The following is a 23,496-nucleotide window of genomic DNA, read 5'->3' as shown; positions in this document are numbered from 1 at the left end:
CAAATCTTTCCCATTCTTCTAATTAAAGGGGTTGTCCCGAGGCAGCAAGTGGGTCTATACACTTCTGCATGGCCATAATAATGCACTTTGTAATGTACATTGTGCATTAATTATGAGCCATACAGAAGTTATAAAAAGTTTTATACTTACCTGCTCCGTTGCTGGCGTCCTCGTCTCCATGGTGCCGACTAATTTTCGCCCTCCGATGGCCAAATTAGCCGCGCTTGCGCAGTCCGGATCTTCTCCTCTTCTCTATGGGGCTCCGTGTAGCTCCGCCCCGTCACGTGCCGATTCCAGCCAATCAGGAGGCTGGAATCGGCAATGGACCGCACAGAAGCCCTGCGGTCCATGAAGACAGAGGATCCCGGCGGCCATCTTCAGCAGGTGAGTATGAAGACGCCGGACCGCCGGGATTCAGGTAAGCGCTGTGCGGGTGGTTTTTTTAACCCCTGCATCGGGGTTGTCTCGCGCCGAACGGGGGGGGGGTTTAAAAAAAAAAAAAACCCGTTTCGGCGCGGGACATCTCCTTTAAAGCCTTGTCAGGTGCCATTTTATATACATAGTTTGATTAGATACTTAATGGCATAAGTATACACTACATGGGAAACCACTATGCAAAACTCACATGGAAAAGGACTTGGGGATTTTAGTTAACTGTAGGGTTTACTGGAACAAACAGTGTCAGGCAGCTGCTACCAAGGCAAATAGGATCATTGGGTACATCAAAAAAGGTGTACGGGCACATGATGAGAACATTGTTCTTCCTCTTTACAAGTCACTGGTCAGACCACACATGGAATATTGTGGACAGTTTGGGGCACCAGTACTCAAGAAGGACATATCAGAGCTTGAGCGGATACAAAGGTGGGCAACTAAAGTAATAAATGGATTTAGCAGCCTACAAAAAAAGTTATCAAAATTGGGGTTTTTTAGTTTAGAAAAAGACGGCTGAGGAGCGACCTAAAAACTACGGTATGTATAAAAAGATCAGCGAACAATACGGAGATCTCTCCCACCATCTATTTATACTCAGGACTGTGACTGTAACAAGGGAGGCGCCCTCTACATCTAGAGGAAAGAAATTTTCTACACCAACATAGATGGGGGGTTCTTTACTGTAAGAGCAGTGACACTATGAAACTCTCTGCCTGAGGACATGGTGATGGCGAACTCCATAAGAGTTTAGGAGGGGCCTGGGTGTCTTTCTTCAGTGTCACAATATTACATATTATAGTCACTGAAGAGTTGTTGATCCAGAGATTATTTTGATTGCCAGGTTTGGAGTCAGGAAGGATCTTTTTTTCCCTTAACTGAGGAAAGTTGGCTTCTACCTCATTGGGATTTTTTTTGCTTTCCTCTCGAATCAAAATTGCGGGAGTAATAGGTTGAACTGGATGGACATATGTCTATTTTTGGTCTAACATGCTATGTTACAATCTCATGTGATGTGCAGCATATTATAAAGCAGGGGTCCCCAACTCCAGTCCTCAGGGACCACCAACAGGTCATGTTTTCCGGATATCCTATGGTAAGAACACCTGTGGGAATGTCTGAGGCACCGACAATAATTACATCACCTGTGCAACACTGAGGAAATCCTGAAAACATGACCTGTTGGCGGTCCCTGAGGACTGGAGTTGGGGAACCCTGTTATAAAGAGTCTCATCTTATGCTACATGTAATGTACCCAATCTCAGGGAGTTTTTCTAGAAGGCACAGTGATTATATTCACATCTGGGTTCTGGGGCTGGATGGGGCACACAAAGGTCCTTTAGCTGCTTATGAGATGACCTGTGCTATTAGATTGATAATTGTTGGAGGGCACAAATATACATTTTTCATTGGTACCCAGAAGCTTCATGTTACATCACTGCCCAGAATTATCTGATGCTCAGTACAAAACAAGGCTAGAATGAATGACTAGCAAGAGAGGCCCCTACAGCTGTATATACTCTCAGAATAGCCTCCCTATGTAATCTGTAATGGTGCTGACACCCTAGTCAAATTACATCTTTTATCTCAGGGAATGGATCACCTCAAGTGGAATTTTGATTTTTCTGACTATTACACATTTATCCCAGTTATCCAGGCTCATAAAAACATGGCTGCCTTTTTCCAAATCAAGGGAGCGGAGCTGCAACACCACCTACAACCCATGGACAGGTGTGGCTCAACCCCTTTAATTTCCAATTAAAACAAGAAAAACTCTCTTCTGGACGCAGAATGTCCCTCCACACTTCTCTATTCTGTTCAAACCTGATTAACCCCTTCCCGCTCCTGGACGTACCTGGTACGTCATGGCAGCCTGGTACTTCCCGCAACATGACGTACCTGGTACGTCCTGGAGATAGCACGGGATCACATAAGATCCCGCGCTATTCCGCAGCGGGAGCCGGCTGTCAGTCACAGCCGGCGTCCCGCTCCAACAGCGGGGGGACATCGGAGATGCGCCCGCCGCTGTTAACCCCTTCCCTGCCGCGATCTAAGTAGATCGCGGCAGGGAAAGAGTTCACAGAGGGATTGCGATCCCTGTGTGTCTCCGGCCGGAACTCGCGATGTTATCGCGAGAGCCCGGCCTGTCACCATGGCAACAGGACGCCAGACACTGGCGTCCTGTATTGCCTGTGCCTATAATCGCTGTACAAGCGATAAGGCATGGCAGAGCAGTAGCTTTGCCATGCCTTATGACAGCGATCATAGGCACAGTGATGTAAGTCCCTCAGAGGGACTCAAATAGTATAAAAAAAAGAAAAGAAAAGTGTAAAAAAAAGAAAAATGTAAAAAAAAAAAATGTAAAAAACCCCTTTTTTATGCTTTTTCTAATATTAGCATAAAAAAAGGGAAAAAAAAACTAAAACCCCACATATTGGGTATTGACGCGTCCGTAACGACGTGTACAAAAAGTTGAACATGCTTTTTATTTTGTACGACAAAAAGCGTAAAAAAAACCGCTAAAAAACAGAGGCAAAATGCTAATTTTTAGCATTTTGCCTCACAAAAAATGCAATAAAAGTGATCAAAAAAGCCGTACATTTCCCAAAATGGTACCAATAAAAACTACAGCTCGTCTCGCAAAAAATAAGCCCTTAAAGAGCTCCGTACATAGAAAAATAAAAAAGTTACATGACTTTGAATGCAGCTATAGAGAAAAAAAAAAGATTTCCAAAAAAAGGGGGTTTTATTGCAAAAAAGTGTAAAAACCTAAAAAAAATATAACAATTTTGGTATCGTTGTTACCATACCGACCCGCAGAAAAAATTTAGTGTGTCATTTATGCTGCATGATTAACGCTGTAAAAAAAAAAAAAATAATCTATGCCAGAATTGATGTGTTTTCTCTCCCTGTTATCATTAAAAAAAAAAAAAAAAAAATTTTTACGATATTGTCTATATACCCAAAAGTGGCACCGATAAAAACTACAGATCGCCACGCAAAAAACAAGCCCTTATACGGCCGCGTCCACGGAAAAATAAAAAAGTTATGGCTTTTGAAAAATGGAGATGGAAAAATACCAAAAAATCGCTTGGTCCTCAACGCCAAAATAGGCCGTGTCATTAAGGGGTTAAAGCTTGTTGTCCGGTCTGCATAATAGGATATAAGAAGCTACTTACTGCTTCCAGTTCTTGATTTCTGGCTCTGAAACGTTCTCTTTGACTGGATATGATTGAAAGAAGAGAATCCATCTGTCCTTCAGGGATTGGAGTACTTGCAGAGTAACCTGGAATTATACCACAACAGAAGTATAGCCTTCACATAAATGCATACAATATATGAGCTATATACTGTATTAGTCACATAGTATCAATTGACATTTACGGGGCCTGTAACCATCATTCTGACATCAAGGCTGCTCCGTGGATTACTTTTTCTCTCCAACGGTATATATCATTCTGTTGTAAGGGGGTAAGGCCTGCAACCCTCCTTAACTCTGCTAGTTCAGCATATAGCGGGTCCTAAGTCATTTTGTTTGCAAAGCTCACCTGACCTTTCCTGGCCAGGAGTTATTGTCATGTTGGTTATAACTGATCTTTAATTATAGGTTAGGTTTTATTGTTTGTTCAATGATGGGTTGTGGCTGGTCACCTGAGGTATGAAGATGACAGAACTCATGTACATGATATACAATAAGCTACTCCACATGGAAGGGTCCTTTTTGCTGCTAGAAGTCCTATGTGCAAGAAGGGAACCTGTACCAGGCCTCTGGTCACAGCATTGCATCATGGCCTGATATCCTGACCATGATTGCTGAATAGCTAGACGTTCCAATGAGGAGAAAGTCTGCCCTAAGAGTTCGAGATTGGAGATGAATCTGCACTGCCAATTCAACTGTGCCCTAACAGTATATGGGCAAGGCTTGTCCAGGAGACCACTCTTTTAAATGGACAGTTATCCACCAGAAAAAAATTAAAAAGGAACTTTTATGTTCTTTGGTGCGATATGATTGTTTGGATGTAAAGGCTCCAAAGACTAGAGCAGGGGTGCACAACATGCGGCCCACAATGCCACTCTGTGTGGCCACAATCATGTGGACAATATCTTTGTGTGGCTGTTCACCTGTAGTTTTTATGTCAGGGTGAAGAGGAGTGGCAGAGCAACAGGAACGGACAAGTACTAAAGGTGCACCGTGTAGCCATGTCTGGGTCCCCTATATATTAGGACAAGTACTAAAGGTGCACTGTGTAGCCATGTCTGAGTCCCCTGTATATTAGGACAAGTACTAAGGGTGCACTGTGTAGTCATGTCAGGGTCCCTTACATATTAGGACAAGTACTAAAAGTGCACGGTCTAGTCATGTCAGGGTCCCCTACATATTAGGAAAAGTACTAAGGGTGCACTGTATAGTCATGTGAGGGCCCTCTATATATTTGGACAAGTACTAAGGGTGTACTGTCTAGTCATGCCTGGTTCCCCTATATATTAGGGCAAGTACTAAGGGTGCACTGTCTAGTCATGTGTGGGTCCCTATATATTAGGACATGTACTAAGGGTACACTGTGTAGCCATGTTGGAGTCCCCTATATATTAGGACAAGTACTAAGGGTACACTGTGTAGTCATGTCTGGGTCACCTATATATTAGGACAAGTACTAAGGGTGAACTGTGTAGTCATGTCTGGCTCCCCTATATATTAGGACAAGTACTAAGGGTGCCCTGTCTAGTCATGTCTATGCCCTCTATATCAGGGGTTCCCAACTCCAGTCCTCAGGGACCACCAACAGATCATGTTTTCAGGATATCCTATGGTAAGAACACCTTTGGCAATGTGTGAGGCACTGACAATAATTACATCACCTGTGCAATACTGAGGAAATCCTGAAAACATGACCTGTTGGCGGTCCCCGAGGACTGGAGTTGGGAACCCTGCTCTATATATTAGGACAAGTACTAAGGATACACTGTGTAGTCATGTCTGTGTCCCCCATATATTAGGACAAGTGCTAGGGGTGCACTGTGTAGTCATGTCTGGGGCCCGATATATTAGGACAAGTGCTAGGGGTGCACTGTGTAACCATGTCTGGGTCACCTATATATTAGGACAAGTACTAAGGGTACACTGTGTAGCCATGTCTGGGTCCACCATATATTAGGACAAGTGCAAAGGGTGCACTGTGTAGTCATGTCTGGGTCACCTATATATTAGGAAAAGTACTAAGGGTGCACTGTGTAGTCATGTCTGGGTCACCTATATATTAGGACAAGTACTAAGGGTGCACTGTGTAGCCATGTCTGGGTCTGCCATATATTAGGACAAGTGCTAAGGGTGCACTGTGTAGTCATGTCTGGGTCCTCTATATATAAGGACAAGTACTAAGGGTGCACTGTGTAGTCATGTCTGGGTCCTCTATATATAAGGACAAGTACTAAGGGTGCACTGTGTAGTCATGTCTGGGTCCTCTATATATAAGGACAAGTACTAAGGGTGCACTGTGTAGCCATGTCTGGGTCCTCTATATATAAGGACAAGTACTAAGGGTGCACTGTGTAGTCATGTCTGGGTCCTCTATATATAAGGACAAGTACTAAGGGTGCACTGTGTAGCCATGTCTGGGTCCTCTATATATAAGGACAAGTACTAAGGGTGCACTGTGTAGTCATGTCTGGGTCCTCTATATATAAGGACAAGTACTAAGGGTGCACTGTGTAGTCATGTCTGGGTCTCCTATATATTAGGACAAGTACTAAGGGTGCACTGTGTAGTCATGTCTGGGTCTCCTATATATTAGGACAAGTACTAAGGGTGCACTGTGTAGTCATGTCTGGGTCTCCTATATATTAGGACAAGTACTAAGGGTGTACTGTGTAGCCATGTCTGGTCTCCTATACATTAGGACAAGTACTAAGGATGCACTGTGTAGCCATGTCTGGGTCCCCTGTATATTAGGACAAGTACTGAGGGTATACTGTGTAGCCATGTCTGGGTCGTCTATATTTTAGGTGAATAAAGTGTCTTGACCCGTTTGGCACTCAGAAATTAGTATATTAGTCAAGTCCCATTTACACTAGATGAATAGGGCTGCTGTTTACACTGAATGGCCGCTGTGTTAAGTGAATGGAGAGGGGCGGGAGAGAGCGAGGAGAGAAATCTCCTCCAGCCGCCCCTCTGCGAGCCAACAATTCTCGCTCCTGTGCAGCAGCACTGCGGTGAGTACAAGCGGGGACGAGTGTTGGGCATCGTTTGTCTGACATTCGTCCCATATAAATGGGGCTTTAGAGGCATTGTATATGCATGAAACTCTCTCCATTGTAGTTTATAGGACTTATAAAATGTCAGTCCATTTCCTTGACATCCATTATCTACAATAGAGATAGCCACGTGCATTATCCCCTCCTCGCTGGAGTGCTAATTGGGTCATAAAGTGACTCCCATTCTCCCAAAAGGTGGGAGTCCTGGAAGTGGAACTTAGTTTGATTAATTATGGCATATACATATGATATACCATAAATGTCTCAGATGGGAATACCCTTGTGGTCCTTGGAAGTGGTTAAGAATGGCATTGTGGCCCTCAGACCAGAAAAAGTTGTGCACACCTGGCCTAGAGGATCTCATAACAACATGTCTTCTCCCAATTCCTGTCAGGTTCATGTTGCCATAGTGATGTTGCTTTGATGCAAATCATGAAATATGTCGACACCTCTACATAGGCAGACCTAAACGTTGTTCTATTTAGTAATCTGAATCCACACAAGGTCTCCAGCACAGCACCACATCTGACAAAACCAGAGAGCAACATGTAGTCATCAGAATCCCTCAGCAGTGCAGCCTCAGGCATCGGGCCTGGAACTTCACGCTATCATAACACCTAGATTTTATTGAGAGTTATTTTTTAATATACTTCCAGAGTTTTATAAAGGTCTGTGAGATTAGGACTAAAGCATCCCAAACCTTATTCTCATGAAATAAACACCAAGATATTTAAAGGGGTTGTCCCGCGAAACAAAGTGGGGTTATACACTTCTGTATGGCCATATTAATGCACTTTGTAATATACATCGTGTATTAATTATGAGCCATACAGAAGTTATTCACTTACCTGTTCCGTTGCTAGCGTCCCGTCGCCATGGAGCCGTCTAATTTCAGCATCTAATCGCCCGATTAGACGCGCTTGCGCAGTCCGGTCTTCTCCCTGGTGAATGGGCCCGCTCGTGCCAGAGAGCTGGTCCTCGTAGCTCCGCCCCGTCACGTGTGCCGATTCCAGCCAATCAGGAGGCTGGAATCGGCAATGGACCGCACAGAGCCCACGGTGCACCATGGGAGAAGACCCGCGGTGCATCGTGGGTGAAGATCCCGGCGGCCATCTTGCTAAGGTAAGAAAGAAGTCGCTGCAGAGCGGGGATTCGGGTAAGTACTAAACTGTTTTTTTTTTAAACCCATCCCTTGTGTTTGTCTCGCGCCGAACGGGGGGCCTATTGAAAAAAAAAAAACCCGTTTCAGCGCGGGACAACCCCTTTAAGAGTGCTTTTACACAGGAAGATCTGTTGGGCTACAGATGCGAGTCAGGTCGTCCCAGCGATGATCATTCCTGTGCTGTTACACAGGAATGAGCATCGCTGGCTGAATGGAGGCAGAGGGCACTAGAGATCGTTCCAGTCCACCCGCCTCCGTTCATAGTAAGCAGATAATCGTTCATGAGTAAGCGACTGCCTGTTTACACAAAATGATACATCGCTCTGTTTTATTCATGCAGAAACTGAATGACGAACAAGAAGCAAACGAGTTCTCGTTTGTCGTTCATTCGGGGCATGCATTTACAGTGAAGGCTAACACTGTGCAACAAATTTGTAAAAAATGTTTATAATAAGAAAGTAATTGATATTTTTCTGTAAAATTAAACCCTGCTGATTCCACCGGTAACACTGTATACTAACAGCACGTCTTATTTTCACATTACGAACCATTTCCTTTATTTAAGGTGATAGCAATTTGGGCATACTGAAATATTACTATTTGACTGTTTTTGGTGGAAAATGACACTTGGATCTTGACTTCCTCCTGTAGGATACATTACTTTCCCTCTGTAAGAACCAGCAAGTGTCGCCCATCATATTCAGACTGTACTTCCCTTTGTAACGGTCTTCAATGACTGAGATGTCTTGGGTGCGTAATACAAAGTGAATAGAACCCATTGATTTTAATAGGTTTGTTTGCATGAGCGTATTTTTTCACACGATGTATAATCACGTGAAAAAATACACAGCATGACCTTGTTGGGGCGTATTACACCCTGCAATAAGCCATGGAAGTGAATGGGTAGGCACAAATGCGCAATGAGTACGCAGGAAACCTGCTTACTTGCACACCATTTCAATGAGCCGTCTACGTTGTTTTTTGCATGCGCAAATATGCAATGTATCTGTGCTCTTAAAAACACGCTAGACTAAAATGCACTTAGGTCCATGTGAATGAACCCCAATAGTGGCCCCCATAGTGGCCCCAGTAGTAATAGTGACCCCTATAGTGGCCCCAGTAGTAACAGTGTCCCACAATAGTAGTCACAGGCATGCTGCTAATGCAGAGGCGAATAGCAGCCCTCCCATTGGATCAGTAATAGCTAATCTGGCGTCATGAGGTTTTTTTTTTACAGAAGGTATATCTGGATACAGAATTTTATCTTTCTGTTTACTGGAGAAACCTTTGGTATCTGCCATGCAGAAATAACAGTCAGTATGGTGGTCTCTTTGTTCTCACCATACCATTGGAATGGCGAATGGCATTCTACTCTTGGCTTTCAGCCACTGTGTGAGATGAGTGTTACATGGCACACAGATGATGTGCGCTGCCACTTCTTATCTTGGTCAGCAAGCTTTATTCCAAAATCCTTGTGATAGGCCCATTTTACCAGTGATGTTATTTTCCTCCGCTGTGTCTTTGTTGTGAACTGTCCGCAGACATAGCAGAAATTGTCTGGTTGCTCAGACATCCACGGCGCTCAGCCATATTGTTATTAAATTTTGAAAAATAGTCCCAGTCTAACCAATGACCTTTAAAAACACAGTTCATTAATTACAACTTACTGGTGGATGATCCGCAGCATTTCCGCTACGTAGAAACATACCCTATATGTTACATAAACCTACCCTTATAGTGTTCGGTCAGTGTGCGGTGTGTAAAGCCCCATTTACACGCAACGATTATCACTCGAAATTCATTCAAACGATTTCTACTGAGCGATAATCGTTGCGTGTAAATGCTACCTTGTTTGCTTTTCAGCCGAATGATGATTTTTAGTTCAGCATAAAAACAATTGTTCAGCCGGCCAGCTGATAGCAGGGACTGCAAGCTGTGATTCTCCATGGGAGTGCGGATAACATTGTTTTTAGCTGCTGTCCTGCAGGAGAACAAAGGGGCTGTATGCAGATAACAGACCACTTGCGGTTATCTGCATACAGCGAAGGAAGCTTCATTTACATGCAAATTAAGTTAATAAGCTACTAATGGGCATTAGCGCCTATTAGTAGTTTATGCAAAATGATCACTCAGATGGTCATTCAAGCTATCTTTTGAACGAATATTGAGCCATTATCTTTGCATGTAAATGGGGCTTAACAGCTTAAATAGTTGCGCAATCACTTTTGTTCCTTTTATTAAGCAAGGTTAACGATGAGCCTGCTGGATTAATTGCATAGGCAGGTTTCTAAAAAATAAGTGCAATTGGATTACATTTTGCAGCATAACTGGAAAACCTTACGTGGCAGAAAAAAAACGGCTATCATATATGCTATCTGCTTATCTGTTACAAAAACTGTGTTGCACAGTGTTATCGTTCAGATACCCACTGCATCACGGAAATCCGAACAATAATCGTTCTGTGTAAAAGCACCCTATCTTTATCTTGGATTGCAGAGTTCCGCCTTTGTATTGTAAGTAAAGTAAGTTCATGAGATTTGGGCCCGACATGCACAATGCTCATTTGACAAAATAAAGGTGGATCTTCCTTTGCCCAAATTTGGAATACATTTGGTCTTCGCTAAGTTTTTTTTCACGCTGCTGTTTGCTGCCATCATCATCAAAGATCCATTGGCAGTTCAGTCTCTTTTAAAGGTCAGGGCAGAGCAGCAAAATGATGGAAACCTTAAAAGAACTCCGCTGGATGCCTATATAACAGATCCAGCATAGTGACATGGCTTCCAATGGGAATGAAAACCATGATGCAAATGTGAACATAGTCTTATGTTTACAATTACCGATAGGATGTCTATTGCTAACATTATAAGCCACGGCTTCCGTAGGAACCAATGTAGTACTTTGACAACTGTTCACCAAAGCAGAGGTAAAGCTTTCTTACCAAAGAAAAGTGCCGTAGCCTCTTTAACGGGGTCAGGAATCTTTTCCATGCTGGGCACTGCGGCTCCCTGTTGGTTTTAAAATAATATCATTACAGATTCGTATTATATGGCCAGTATTTAAATATCATTGTGTTTGCTCTAAATTTGAGGAATGGCTAAAAATGGGTAGTGAGGATGACTCTAGGCTAGCAATTTGGGATTAGCATACCCCATAATATAAACTAGTATTATTGTAAATTTTTAAAAAGTGAAAAGTAAAGCTGAGTTATTCATACATGAATTGACCTACAACATCCAGAATGATATGAAAAGATAGAAGAACTCTTCAAGTTTTTATTGCACCTTACAGATGTTCAATATGGGAGCGATTGGTGATGTGGCAGATGTCAAGTTGGTAGTCCAGTTCCACTGCAGCAGAGATACATTGTTTTAGGTCATCTAGTGTCACCAACAGCACCCACATCAAACATCTGTAAGGTGCATTAAAAACTGGATGAGTTCTTCTATCTTTTCATGTCATTCTGCTGCTGTATGACAATTCATATATGATAACTCAGCTTGACTTTTGCACCATTCTTTTTGACTCACCCTGTATATGATATATATGTTACAGTATTAGGGAGAATAGTTTCCACTGCTTTCTGCTGCTGTGTCTATTAATCCTTATGTAATTAGCCATATTTGTGAGAATGTTTGTGTCATATTTCGTATGTTAGCTGGTAATGTAGGAGCCCTGAGAAAAAGTAACCAATACCTCAGCATCTGGTCGCTGGACTGATGACATAGACTGGATGGTGCTCAGGTCATGCTCCAGTTTGGAGATCAGGTCTTTTTGCTCGGCCACTGTAGAGACGGCTTCTGTGAACTGGAGCTGCAACTCTGCAGAGCGAGCTGGAAAATAATACATGGAAGAGGTTTCAGGTCATGTGAAGAGCCATGGAAGCCAACTACACACTGCTGCATCACTAGTTGCACATGCTGTTCAATCAATGACCAGCTTAGATATAGAAAGTGCAGATGTTAAGTGATGTCATTGGAGTCATTGTGCACAGTATGTGTATAAGATGATTTCTCCCCAAATCACTGACAATCTTATACTTTCCTGAAGATGGAGGTCAAATGTACATATTTGTAGTTCTCTTCACCTGGTGCAAGGGGAAGAAGGGGCAATATGGGACTCCCAATTATGATGACCATAGTTGACAAATAGATATTACCATTATTAATAGATGATATATTTTACCATAACTTTAACTATAACTATACAATAACAATATTTTACAAATGGACTGGGATGATCATTTTGTTTGCCTTGCGGCTCTTCAGTTGTTCCACAACTGCAACAGTTGAAGTTTTGCAATCGCTGGAGAACAATGGCAAAGTGACAGATTTGAACGTTTTCTTTCTTTTTTCCCATAGTTGAATTTAGGTTGAGACTAAATATACTTGATCATAGCAGTTCTTGACCCAATTAATATTCCAATATTTATATAAAACAATAGAAGGCGGCCCGAATTGGCTATCTTCCTGTCCATTTTATGAAACTCTGTAAAGACAGAGTAAATTAATGTGCAATCCTATAGAAAACAATCAATTCATTATGAAAACAACAATGAAAGTGCAAAATGACAAACTACATTTATAAAAGAAGCTGTAAATATATAGTAAGTAATAGAAAACATTGTATCATATTAATGTACACAATTAGACATTTGAACTAATGTAATACCTACAAGCACCACTAGATGTCAGCATGTCCTAAAGAATAAAAGCATGTGTTGTACTAGTATTGCCTCGAAAGTTATAACACTGGTTGGCTCACAAAGAGCTTGTTTAGGGGTTGTGCCAACATGCACAACCCTTCACTAAATACACTGCCTGGGGTGAGCAGATGATCACCCCAGGTCCTGCTCTTGGCAACCCAGCAATTACCTGATTTTGCTGGGTGAAGCCATGGCTGTCCAAGCATTTCCACCTGGAGCAGGTGATGCAGGAGAAACGTAGAGTTACAGTATGGCCTTAATAAAGCATATGAACATGGATTATTCTCTTGGCACAACTCCTTTAAAGAAGTCTGATACTTAGGGCCCATTCAGGCGGCTATATTTTCGGTCCTTGTGCTGTCTGCATATTCATGGATAGCACAGAGACTCTCAACAGTCTTCAAAGATGTTTACAGAGTAGAGATGAGCGAGTATACTCGCTAAAAGCAATTGCTCGATCGAGCATTGCCTTTAGCGAGTACCTGCCCGCTCGAGACAAAAGGTTCAGGTGCCGGCAGCGGGCAGGGAGCTGCGTGGGAGAGCGGGGCGGAACGGAGGGGAGATCTCTCTCTCCCTCTCTCCCCCCCGCTCCCTCCTGATGACAGCCGCTACTCACCGCTCCCCCGCGCCGAAACCCGAACCTTTCGTCTTGAGCGGGCAGGTACTCGCTAAGGGCAATGCTCGCTCAAGCAATTGCCTTTAGCGAGTATACTCGCTCATCTCTATTACAGATTCATTTTTTCACATGGACCAATGATTTACGTGAAAAATAAATTGATGTCCTAGTGTTATTGGTTTTGACGGATGAGAATAACATCAGACAGTATTTGTGTGCTTAGTGATGTGTTTTGAGCCTGATTTTCACAAGTGCAACACGGACATGTGAATGTGGCCTAAGGGTGCTCATACACATTAGATATAGGTCAGCTGAACGCTGCTGAGCATGAATGTGTATGGGGGAATGTGTATGAGAGTATAGCAGTCGAATGAACGGCAATTTCTACAAGGTTTAAAATAGGCCATGAAAAACTGTGTCTAAATAAAAGCCCATTTACACGCAATGATTATTGCTCAAAATATGTATTTTGAGCAATAATAGTTGCATGTAAATGTTACCTTCGTTAGGTTTTTGGCTGTCAATGATTTTTAGTTCAGCATAAAAACCATTGTTTGACGGGCCAGCTGGTAGCAGGGACCAGCTTGTGAGCTCAGGTTTTTGGCCAAACTCCACCTAATGCCTTGCATTTATTACGCATTATTCACATGCAGTGCGGCTTTTAAATGCTGGGGAGCCCAGGGTGGCAGTACCAATGTGGTTCACTTTTTGTGGTGCAGAGCAGCCCACCAAACTATTATGGCGTCATTAATAGGTTGCTTGTTTGCATCGTGCACCACATGTATCAGAAGGTCTGGCACCTTGTATCTACTCTGTGCAGAAGCAGCCACCCCCCTCTTTTAGGAGGCTGTGTGAGTGGTTGTCTCATCGATGTCCTCCACAGGTGTAACTGGCTCCCTCAGTTGGTAGTTTAGCCACCTGCATGTTGAGGGGATGCAGCTATCTGTCCTCTTGTCTGGCCGTCTTCAGTGATTCTTTGATTTTATATTTTTCCTTCTGTGATACAATTTTCTACAAGGTTTAAAATAGGCCATGAATAACTGTGTCTAAATAAAGGCACATTTACATGCAACGATTATCGCTCAAAATTCGTTCAAACAATGTTTTTTGAGCGATAATCATTGCATGCAAATGCTACCATTGTTAGGTTTTCGGACGAACAATGATTTTTAGTTCAGCATAAAAACCATCGTTCGCCCGCCAGCTGGTAGCAGGGACCGCACACTGGGATTCTCTGCTGGAGCGCTGATGACATGGTTTTAAGCTGCTGTCCCGTGGGAGAACAATGGAGCTGTATGCAGATAACAGGCCACCTGCTCTTATCTGCAAAAACGAAGGCAGCTTCATTTCAATGCAAATTTAGCTAATACGCTACTAATAGGCATTAGTGCCCATTCCTAGCTATACAAAATGATCACTCAAAACGGTCACTCAAACTGTCTTTTGAGCAAATTTAGAGTGATCATCTTTGCGTGTAAATGGGGCTTTAGCCTTACACAGGGTGCTATTACACAAGCACTGATGCTAATGCTTGCAGCATGCTGTTAATTCCCAGGTGTCATGTATGCATTTTTCTAGCATGTGACCTGGGTGCAATTGCAAGTGGTTAATCCATTTTCACTCACTCAATTTTAAACTCACCTTGAACTCAGGTTGCAAACGGAGCATAACTCACACCCCAGCACAGCCCATACACCCCCAAATATACACTGCCACCACTCCTGGTGAAGGGGCCAGAAGTCCCACATACACTTAAGTTGCAGCTCTCCAGCAGTCAAGGAGTTAAAAGTATTGAGGCCATAGGTTCAGAACAACAAGGATTAAGCCTATCAAAATTTTAAGCTTTAATACAAAAAGCTGCAGTGTCTACAAAGAGTTAAAAAGAAGAAAAAATAAAATGGCAACTAAAAAAAAAGCAAAACTGTTACAAAATAAAGGAAGAAACATAGAAGACCTAAACTTACAGCAAACATCCTGGAAGTCTTTTGTTTTTTAGAGGATAGACGAATAATAGGACACATTTGAGCCTCGGTTGCTCTCTCTCAAAACGTGACCACTGATCTATTGTCCAAAATGTATTTTAGATTTCCAGTCCTTCACTCCGGTTTCAGAGCTGCCCCTTAGTTCATCAGGTAATCCCTTTATAGGACTGCACATTAAGGTCATAATATGGAATACTAGGAGTATCCAACAGAACATATCCTTTAATTCCCTCACTGTAATGGGGGATGTTTAGTTTGGATAGACAGATGTCCATCTGCCCTTCTTTTTGTAGCTTGTCCAAACCAGCCTTATGTGACAAATGTGACACTCCTCTTCAAGGCATGATTTTTCAAAAAGACTTCTTGACCCGTTCATAGAGTTACAGAATAAAGCCGAGGTAGCTTTGAGGACGCCAAATACATACAGTCGTGTTACCTTTTCTTCGCACCGAGCTGCACCTGAACTTGCAACTTCAGCCTGACAATTAGCGGTAACCGATGAGCATTATTGACCGCCGGTAATACTCGTGTAATAGCACTCTTACTCTTTTGGAGTTAACATGCTGAATGGTCTTCTCGGTTTGCATCTTTCTACAGGTTGGAGTACATTAGTCTTTTTATACTTGGTGGTTTTCATTGTATTATATCTTGGTGACATCTGTAACAGTATAGACTTAACTGTATACTAATGTATATTACAATTACTAATTGTGCAAAGAATTTATGTTGTGAGATTGTTATTGGCTCTATAGCAAAAAAATGGATCTAAGGTAAAGTTTTAAGTCAGAGAAGTTCAGTCCAGTCAAGCCTTATTCCAAATCCCTGTACATAATGGATTGACTTGTCTTTATCACATTCATAGACACACGGAGTACTTACAGTACATACGGAAAATTTTTGTAATTGAACATGTTTGATACTTTTAGTAACTTTTTTTTCAATTTTGCCTATCCATAAAAAAAAATGCATTTATCATTATTGTTCAGCAGATGTCAGTATTGCAGTCTACATTACACAACAGAAGCATTTGTGTTGTAGTGCTGGGAAACTCAATGCTATCTACTCAGTATTACTACTAAGGTCTCTAATGCTGGGGCAACAAAGCAGGCAGTAGTAACAGACCACATGGGCCAAACAAATGTGTGCGCATATCAGGATACCCACCAAATGTCTACATTTGGGGATTCCGTTTCCTGCCCTTTTATGGGAACAGGAAAGGGGAATCCCCCAGCTGAACAGACCAGTTTTGCAACGGAACTCAACGACACCAAACTGATCCCACTGACTAGAATAGGGTTTGTTCGATTCCAGTTTGGCCCTCCAGTATTTTATTTTTCATGCAGGACTTTTTCATCCAGCATTTTATGCCCGATTTGCGAAGGAGCTTCCAAAACGGAGATTTCGAATGCAGATGTGAACATAGTCTAACAGAAACTTACATTTGAGCAGCCACTGAACAGTAACCATCTTTTCCTGTACCGGTCCCTGGAGAAAGGAATCAACGCTACAGAGTGCTGATAGGCAGAAGCGATAGAAGATCGACCTCTTCTTTCAGTACTGATGTGTGGTTTTCCGAGACAGTCCAGGATTGCAAGACTGCTTTTCTGACTCCTGGACACTTGGCGGGGAAGTCAGGAGTTGCTCAGAAGATGTTATAGGAGAACTCATATAACCACATATATCAAATATATGAAGTCCACATATATCAAAAGGAAAAACAACATGCTCATCGAATGTGCATGGGGATGTCCAATTTCTATGTGTTACTGTTGTTCCATGGTGAGTCCATCTAGATATCTGCGAGCGTCTCTGTCAGAAGCCACTTCAGGTTAGGATTTTATGATTGCCTCAAAATTTAATAAAAATACGGTTTTAAAAAGAGAAACGCAAAAAAATAAATCTGAGACAGTAAAAAAAAGTCTAGAGAGAAAGACTGTTGCCCAGTTAATGAGGTACACATGCATTTTTCTTTAGCTTGACTCTAAGGGTGCTTTTATACGGGACAATCTGTTGGGCAACAGATACCGAACAGGTCGTTCCAGCGATACCATTCCTGTGCCTTTACACTGGTAGGATTATCGCTAATGAATGGAGACGTAACGGGTCGGGATCATTATGGCCCGGCCACTTTAATTCACAGTTAGTAGGTAGTTGTTCATAAGTGAACGACTGCCTGTAAACATGGAACGATACATCATTCAGTTTTCTGCATCGGGAAGCTGAACGAGAAGTGAAACAGTAATTGTTCCATGTGAAAACACCCTTAGGCTGGGTTCACATGGGATGGAAATCCCACGGCTTGGCTGCACTGGAAAACCGCAAGATTTCCGCGGGAGACCCGCACCTTCAAAACCCGCAGCATTTTGCCGAGGGTTTTAGAGCAGTTCGGTCATCTGCATTCTGCTGCGGCTTTCTCACCCCGTAGAGAGGAGTGAGGCCAAAGCGGAAAAAAAAAAAACTATTGACATGCCGCGGAATTGAATTCCGTGCCGCATGTCTGTTTCCGCTGGTTTTGCCCCAACAGATTGGCTGCCCCGTGTGGATGAGATTTTTGCAAAATCTCTTCCACATGGCTGGCTTATCCCGGGATTAGCAGCAGCGGGTGGAATTGCCGCACAGACTTTCCGCAGCAATTCTGTCCTGTGTGAACCCAGCCTTAATGTGCCATGCTATCAGGGTGTTTTTTTACACTTTGAATTACTTTTCAATGGGTTTTGTGTGAAGATAAGAGAACAATACCTTTTTAATGGGTTAGAATAAAATAATTTACTGTACCACAATCAAGCGAAAATTTGCTGCATCTGTACTCTTAACCCTCTATTATCAAGCAGCAATATATAATCTTATTTAACCCAAGCTGCCGTGTGGTTGTTAGATGGGCACTGAAATGATTGTTTGTAGTCTGCCTTGTAAATGATGGTTTTTCCATTTAGTTATGGGGATAGACTTATACTGATAAACTCAGCAGTTTAATGAAGGCAAGGACTAATAAATCCAAGACATTGGGACATGACTTGTAGACACTTAATAGCTGAAGTCCACCCACTTCCTTACATTTTGATTTGAAATCTGCTGAAAAGGCTTTGCAGCTTATCTGTTGTATATTCTGGTGTTATTCTAGAACATTTCTTCCTCAAGTGTCCTAAATCGTCTTTGGAAAAATGTTTACAGAAAGGAAAGACTGAGTCACACAAGCTTTTTTTATGTTGGGCAACCTCGGTTTTCGAACACTATTTTTGTTCCAGCACTTTCACGTTGTAAAGCCTGAAATTCTTCAAAGTGAAGTTCTTATGATAAACTACCTAAAGCTCACACAGTAACTGTGAAAGTGCCAAACTTTCTGCATAGGAATCAGGGCCTCTACCATCATTAGAAATTTCAGACTTCCATTCTGATAAATGGTTGACGGGGATAAGAAAAAGAGAGGTGTATTTTTTTCCCCAGAAACAGCGCCACATGCCGCTGTTGGCTGTGTTTGGTATTGCAGCTTATTGTACTCCATTCTAGAAAATGCAGCTGGACTGCAACAAAAAAACGCGGCATATTAACAGGCATGGTGCTATTTCTGATAACATGATTTTCTGTGATCCTGCGCTGCCCCTTTAAATGGTTGGAGCCATCTGTATTATCTTAGTTGTGTTGATTGCAATCTGTTTTTTCCTTCTCATCTGTGGAAGCCAAAGTGCCCATAGCAACTGAATCAACACAGAGTGTGCTTATGTAACTGCCCAGACCTCCACTAATATAAACTTTTGGTATAACTTTTATGACATTGTAGAACTTTATTGAAATGATAGTAAACATTTAATACTCCCTTCTAAACTCATCTCCTGGGGGAAGAAACGGCTTGCTTTCTTGTGTAAGATATGTATTTTTCACCACTCTTCCTAGGAGCCCATCTTAAAATGGTATATAATATTGTAATGTCCTTCCTAAAATGCTATGCTCTTTACTTTCATAATAGATCATTACTGCAAATCCCTTGCACCACCATAGACATAAAGGATTCATTAAAGGGGTTGTCGGGGATGAGAAAATCATTTGCCAAAACTACATCACAGGTTCTATGACATATTGCAGCACCATTCACTTGAGCTGCAATACCAAAGTGATGAAATAATGCCAGAAGTAGATAAATGCAGTTTCGGTTGATATTGAGTTAACCCTTTCCAATCCAATTTGTATCCTGGTTTCCTAGGGGGCTTACTCTTTTTCTGCCGTTATACAACAGCGCTATATGCTGGCTAAAGCCAGTACTACATGAGGTGACACATTGGATAGGCTCCAACAGCAGAGAGGCTGGCAATATACAGTAAGAGAACCCAGACGAACGTCTTATAACATCGGAGCTGTACAGCTTTAAATCATAATGTCTTTAGATGTCAGACAGTGGATTGGAGAGGGTTAAAGGGGTATTCCGGGCTTTTACTATTCATGGCCTATTCTCAGGATACGCCATCAATAATTGATAGGTGGGGGTCTGCTGATCAGGATTCCCGCTAATTCCCTGGCTTGCTGTCAGTGCAGCCAGAACGGATGTAATTCTCAGTGGTCAGGGCCGAAAAGTCCAATAATGACTTCATTGCCAATGAAATCAATGGGAGTGATGCTTTCAATTACACTTCTGGCTTTGACTGCAATGAGGAGCCAGAAGTATAATAGAACACATCACTCCTATAAATTTCAGTGGAAGTAAAGCCTTTCTATAACATGGTTCTGAGCACGGATTCAGACGTCCAACTTGGCTGAACTGAAAGCAGCCAGAAGAACACCTGATTGGCGGGGACCCCGAGCGGTAGGCCCCCGCCAATCAACTATTGATGGCCTATCTTGAGGATAGAATATAAATAGTAAACCCCAGAAACAGAAAACCCCTTTAAACTCCCACTGAACGCAATGGAAGCAGAATAAATGTGTATGTCGTGAGCTCCCCATAGCGGTGCTAGGTGGCCAGAATTTTGATTTCCTCTGACTGTGTGGATGCTTGTCTAGACATTGAGCTCACAGGTGGGTCATCCTATTTGGCCAAGAAGTTGACCGTAAGGGCTAATGGCCATGGCCAGATTTCTGCCGTATAAAATCCGCGGCGTTCCCCCGGAGCTATTAGGTTCTATGGAAGCCGGCCGTCACACTATACTTCCGCTGTAGCACAGCGGAAGTTATAGTGTGAAAACGCGTCCTCGCCCACCACCGGCCGCGTCATACCGCACTGCAGGAGCGGCATGCGCTGTATTGTGCATGTGCGCCGGCTCAAGGGACGAGAACAGCACAGCGGATCTGGGAGGTAAGTATGAGGGGTTTGGGGGGCTCCATGGCGGACTCTGCTGCGATATTCCGCTAGCGGAGTCCGCCACGGCCGTGGGCATGAGGCCTAATACCTCCGGTACTGCCCTGATGGCAATACCATAATCTAAAAGCATTTCTATTCTTTATTGCCAATTGAAAAGATTACGTTTGGTAAACAAGGAGCACCGTGGGAAGATTGTCTAACTCCAGAGGTTAATAGCTTTTAACTTTGTTTTCTCAGATTCTTATCTTTCTTCCATTCACGCTGAAACTATTTCCTGCACATCTTTGTTGCGATGTGCTACAAATCTCTGTCCTTATGTCCAAGACTGTTAATGGAAGTGAATATTGAAGAGCTTCTCCATTAAAGCTAGTTACACGGGGCTCTTATCATTTCAGAAAATGAAAAATTACATTGCGCTAGCATAAACGTGTCCATTGCACAATTACTATAAACTATTCAGGCTTATCAGCTCAGGGCCCTGGAGATCATATGATATTGATGTCCACCAAAAAGCTTCTTAGTACTTTGTTATTACCTGAAGAAGAAAGGTTGTTTATTGCAACTGCATTCTTACACATTCCTGCTATCAGTGGCTATACAGGATTGGAAATGGTACTCAAACTTTTGTTCATTTCATTGTGTTCCGTGATAAAAAATAATCATGTACAACCTGTTCCCTCTATACTCCAATGCTCTTTTCAAGTAAAATGGGATTCATGATATGTAAGGTAACATTTTCAAGGCCCAAGTGATCAGTAGTGGGTTTTTTTGTGTATTGTTTCTAATAAGCCATGTGCAGCAACACACCAGATTGTCCGAGGCTTGCTTTCAAAGCCAATTAAGTAAACTGTTCTGGCTGAATGTATGTTATAGGGGTCTTCTTATCTTACACATTCATGGCAAAATCACAGGATATGTGTTAACGAGTGATAACAGAGTTTCTCAGAGGTGGGAGAATAGTGGTTATTGATAAATAAAACTTTGGAATATATCTAATTAGGGGAAGTGTTTTCTTCACTTTCCAACAGCCACTCTCTAAGTGTATAAAACAGTAAATAGTACACAGGGCGAAGGGGGTGATTCTGCAGAAAGGAGTAGCAGTAGATGGAAGTGGCAGATTGACCACGGCTCGACTGCAGGGGTAGAGAGAGAATTAAAGGGGTTTCTATTAACCCCTTGAGTGGCACGCCCGGAAATTTTCTGGGACGAGCTCCACTGCTCATAGCGATATAGCCCGGAAGATTTCCGGGCTATGTATCACTATGGGGGCTGCAGAGCACAATGCCACAAGCTGCGACAGTGTGCTCTGCCTGCACAGACCCACAGAGAACAAAGCAAGACATTGAGAAGCAGGAAGATATTGCAGATATGCCGGCAATCTCCTGCTTCTAATGTTCTGCTTTGTTTACAGGTTGCTATAGAGACCATTGGCTTGCCAGAAGCAAGCCGATGTTCTCTGTTGCAGGGAGAGCTGGTGCTTGGCTGTCAGAGGACAGCTAGGTACCAGCTCTTACAGCAGAGATCAGAGAAAACCTCCGATCTCTGCTGTGTTAACCCTTTACATGCTGCAGTCTATGTGACTGCAGCATGTAAAGGGCTGTCACCATGGGACCCCCCCAGAATGTGATCAGGGGACAAAAAAAAAAAAGTTTAAAAAAAAAAAGTTAAAAATTCTTTAAAACATAAAATAAATAAAATTAAAAACACTTGTCTCGCTTTACTTTGTGAAAAATTAAAAATAAAATTACACATGTGGTATCCGTGCGTCGTAATGACCCAGAGAAGGAAGTTAGTTAGAGATGAGCGAACCTACTCAATCAAGCGCCGCGATTTTCGAGTACTTCAGTACTCGGGTGAAAAGATTCGGGGGGCGCCGGGGGGAGGCGTGGCGGCACGGGGGTAGCAGCGGGGAACCCTCTCTCTCTCCCTCTCCCCCCCCCACTCCCCGCTGCAACCCCCCACTTACCCACGGTGCCCCCCGAATCTTTTCGCCCGAGTACAGGAGTACTCGAAGATCGCGGTACTCGGGCGAAAAAGGGGCGTGGCCGAGTAGGCTCGCTCATCTCTAAAGTTAGTACATTATTTAACCCCTTAATGACACGGTCCCTTTTTTTTCTTCTTTCCCCATTTCTTTTTTCCTCCCCCCGTTTAAAAAATCATAACTCCTTTATTTATCCATCGTTGTCGCTGTACGATGGCTTGTTTTTTGAGTGATGAGTTGTATTTTTCATTGGTGCCATTTAAAGTACCATATAATGTACTGAAAAACATACAAAAATCTAAGTGGAGTAAAATGAAAGAAAAATGACATTCCACCATCCTTCAGTGCGTTTTGTTTCTACGGCACACAAACTGCAACAAAAATGACCTGATAACTTTATTCTATGAGTCGGTACGATTACTACGATACCAAATGTGTATACTTTTTTTTACTGTAGCACTTGTATTTTTTTCAAAGACATTTAATTTTTAAAAATTATTTTCTGCTGCATCTTCTGTGCGCAATAACTTTTTTATTTTTCCATCGACGTACTTGAGCAAGGGCTCATTTTTTGCGGGACGTCTTGTAGTTAACGTTGGTACCATTTTGGAATACATACGACTTTTTGATCGCTTTTTATTGCATTTTTTCTGGGAGACAGGGTGACTGAAAAAGTGCATTTCTGGCGTTCTTAATTTTTTTTCCGGATTACGTTCATCGTGGGGGGTAAATAATGCACTACTTTGATAGATCAGACATTTACGGACGCGGTGATACCAAATATGTATTTTTCTTTTATGATTTAGATTTTTTTATTATAGATATGGCAAAAGGAGGGTGATTTAACGTGTATTACTTTTTTTCCCTAATCTACCTACAAATTCTTTCACAAAAGTTATGCAATACATTATATATACCCAAAAATGATGCCATCAAAAAGTACAACTTGTCCAGCAAAAAACAAGCCCTCATATGGCCGTGTCAATGGAAAAATGAAAAAGTTATGGTTCTTGTAACGCCACTGCAAAATTAGTTGAAATTAAATGATTGGCCCATTTAAAAAACCTGCCCTGATGGGC

General features: G+C 42.4%; 1 protein-coding gene across 1 annotated transcript in view; it reads right to left on the bottom strand.

The window, feature by feature from the left end:
- Positions 1 to 23,496, bottom strand: part of CUX1 (cut like homeobox 1) — a 378,084-nt gene that overhangs the window by 31,441 nt on the left and 323,147 nt on the right. Inside the window, exons 15-17 of the mRNA XM_066599650.1 lie at positions 11,540 to 11,676; positions 10,785 to 10,851; positions 3,612 to 3,718 (exon numbers count right to left, since the gene is read on the bottom strand). Coding sequence (XP_066455747.1) covers positions 3,612 to 3,718; positions 10,785 to 10,851; positions 11,540 to 11,676 — 311 coding nt within the window. The remainder of the gene's footprint in view (positions 1 to 3,611; positions 3,719 to 10,784; positions 10,852 to 11,539; positions 11,677 to 23,496) is intronic.

Source organism: Eleutherodactylus coqui, chromosome 4 (genome assembly GCF_035609145.1).
Source record: "Eleutherodactylus coqui strain aEleCoq1 chromosome 4, aEleCoq1.hap1, whole genome shotgun sequence".
NCBI lineage: Eukaryota > Metazoa > Chordata > Amphibia > Anura > Eleutherodactylidae > Eleutherodactylus > Eleutherodactylus coqui.
This window is presented reverse-complemented; position numbering and strand designations above follow the sequence as displayed.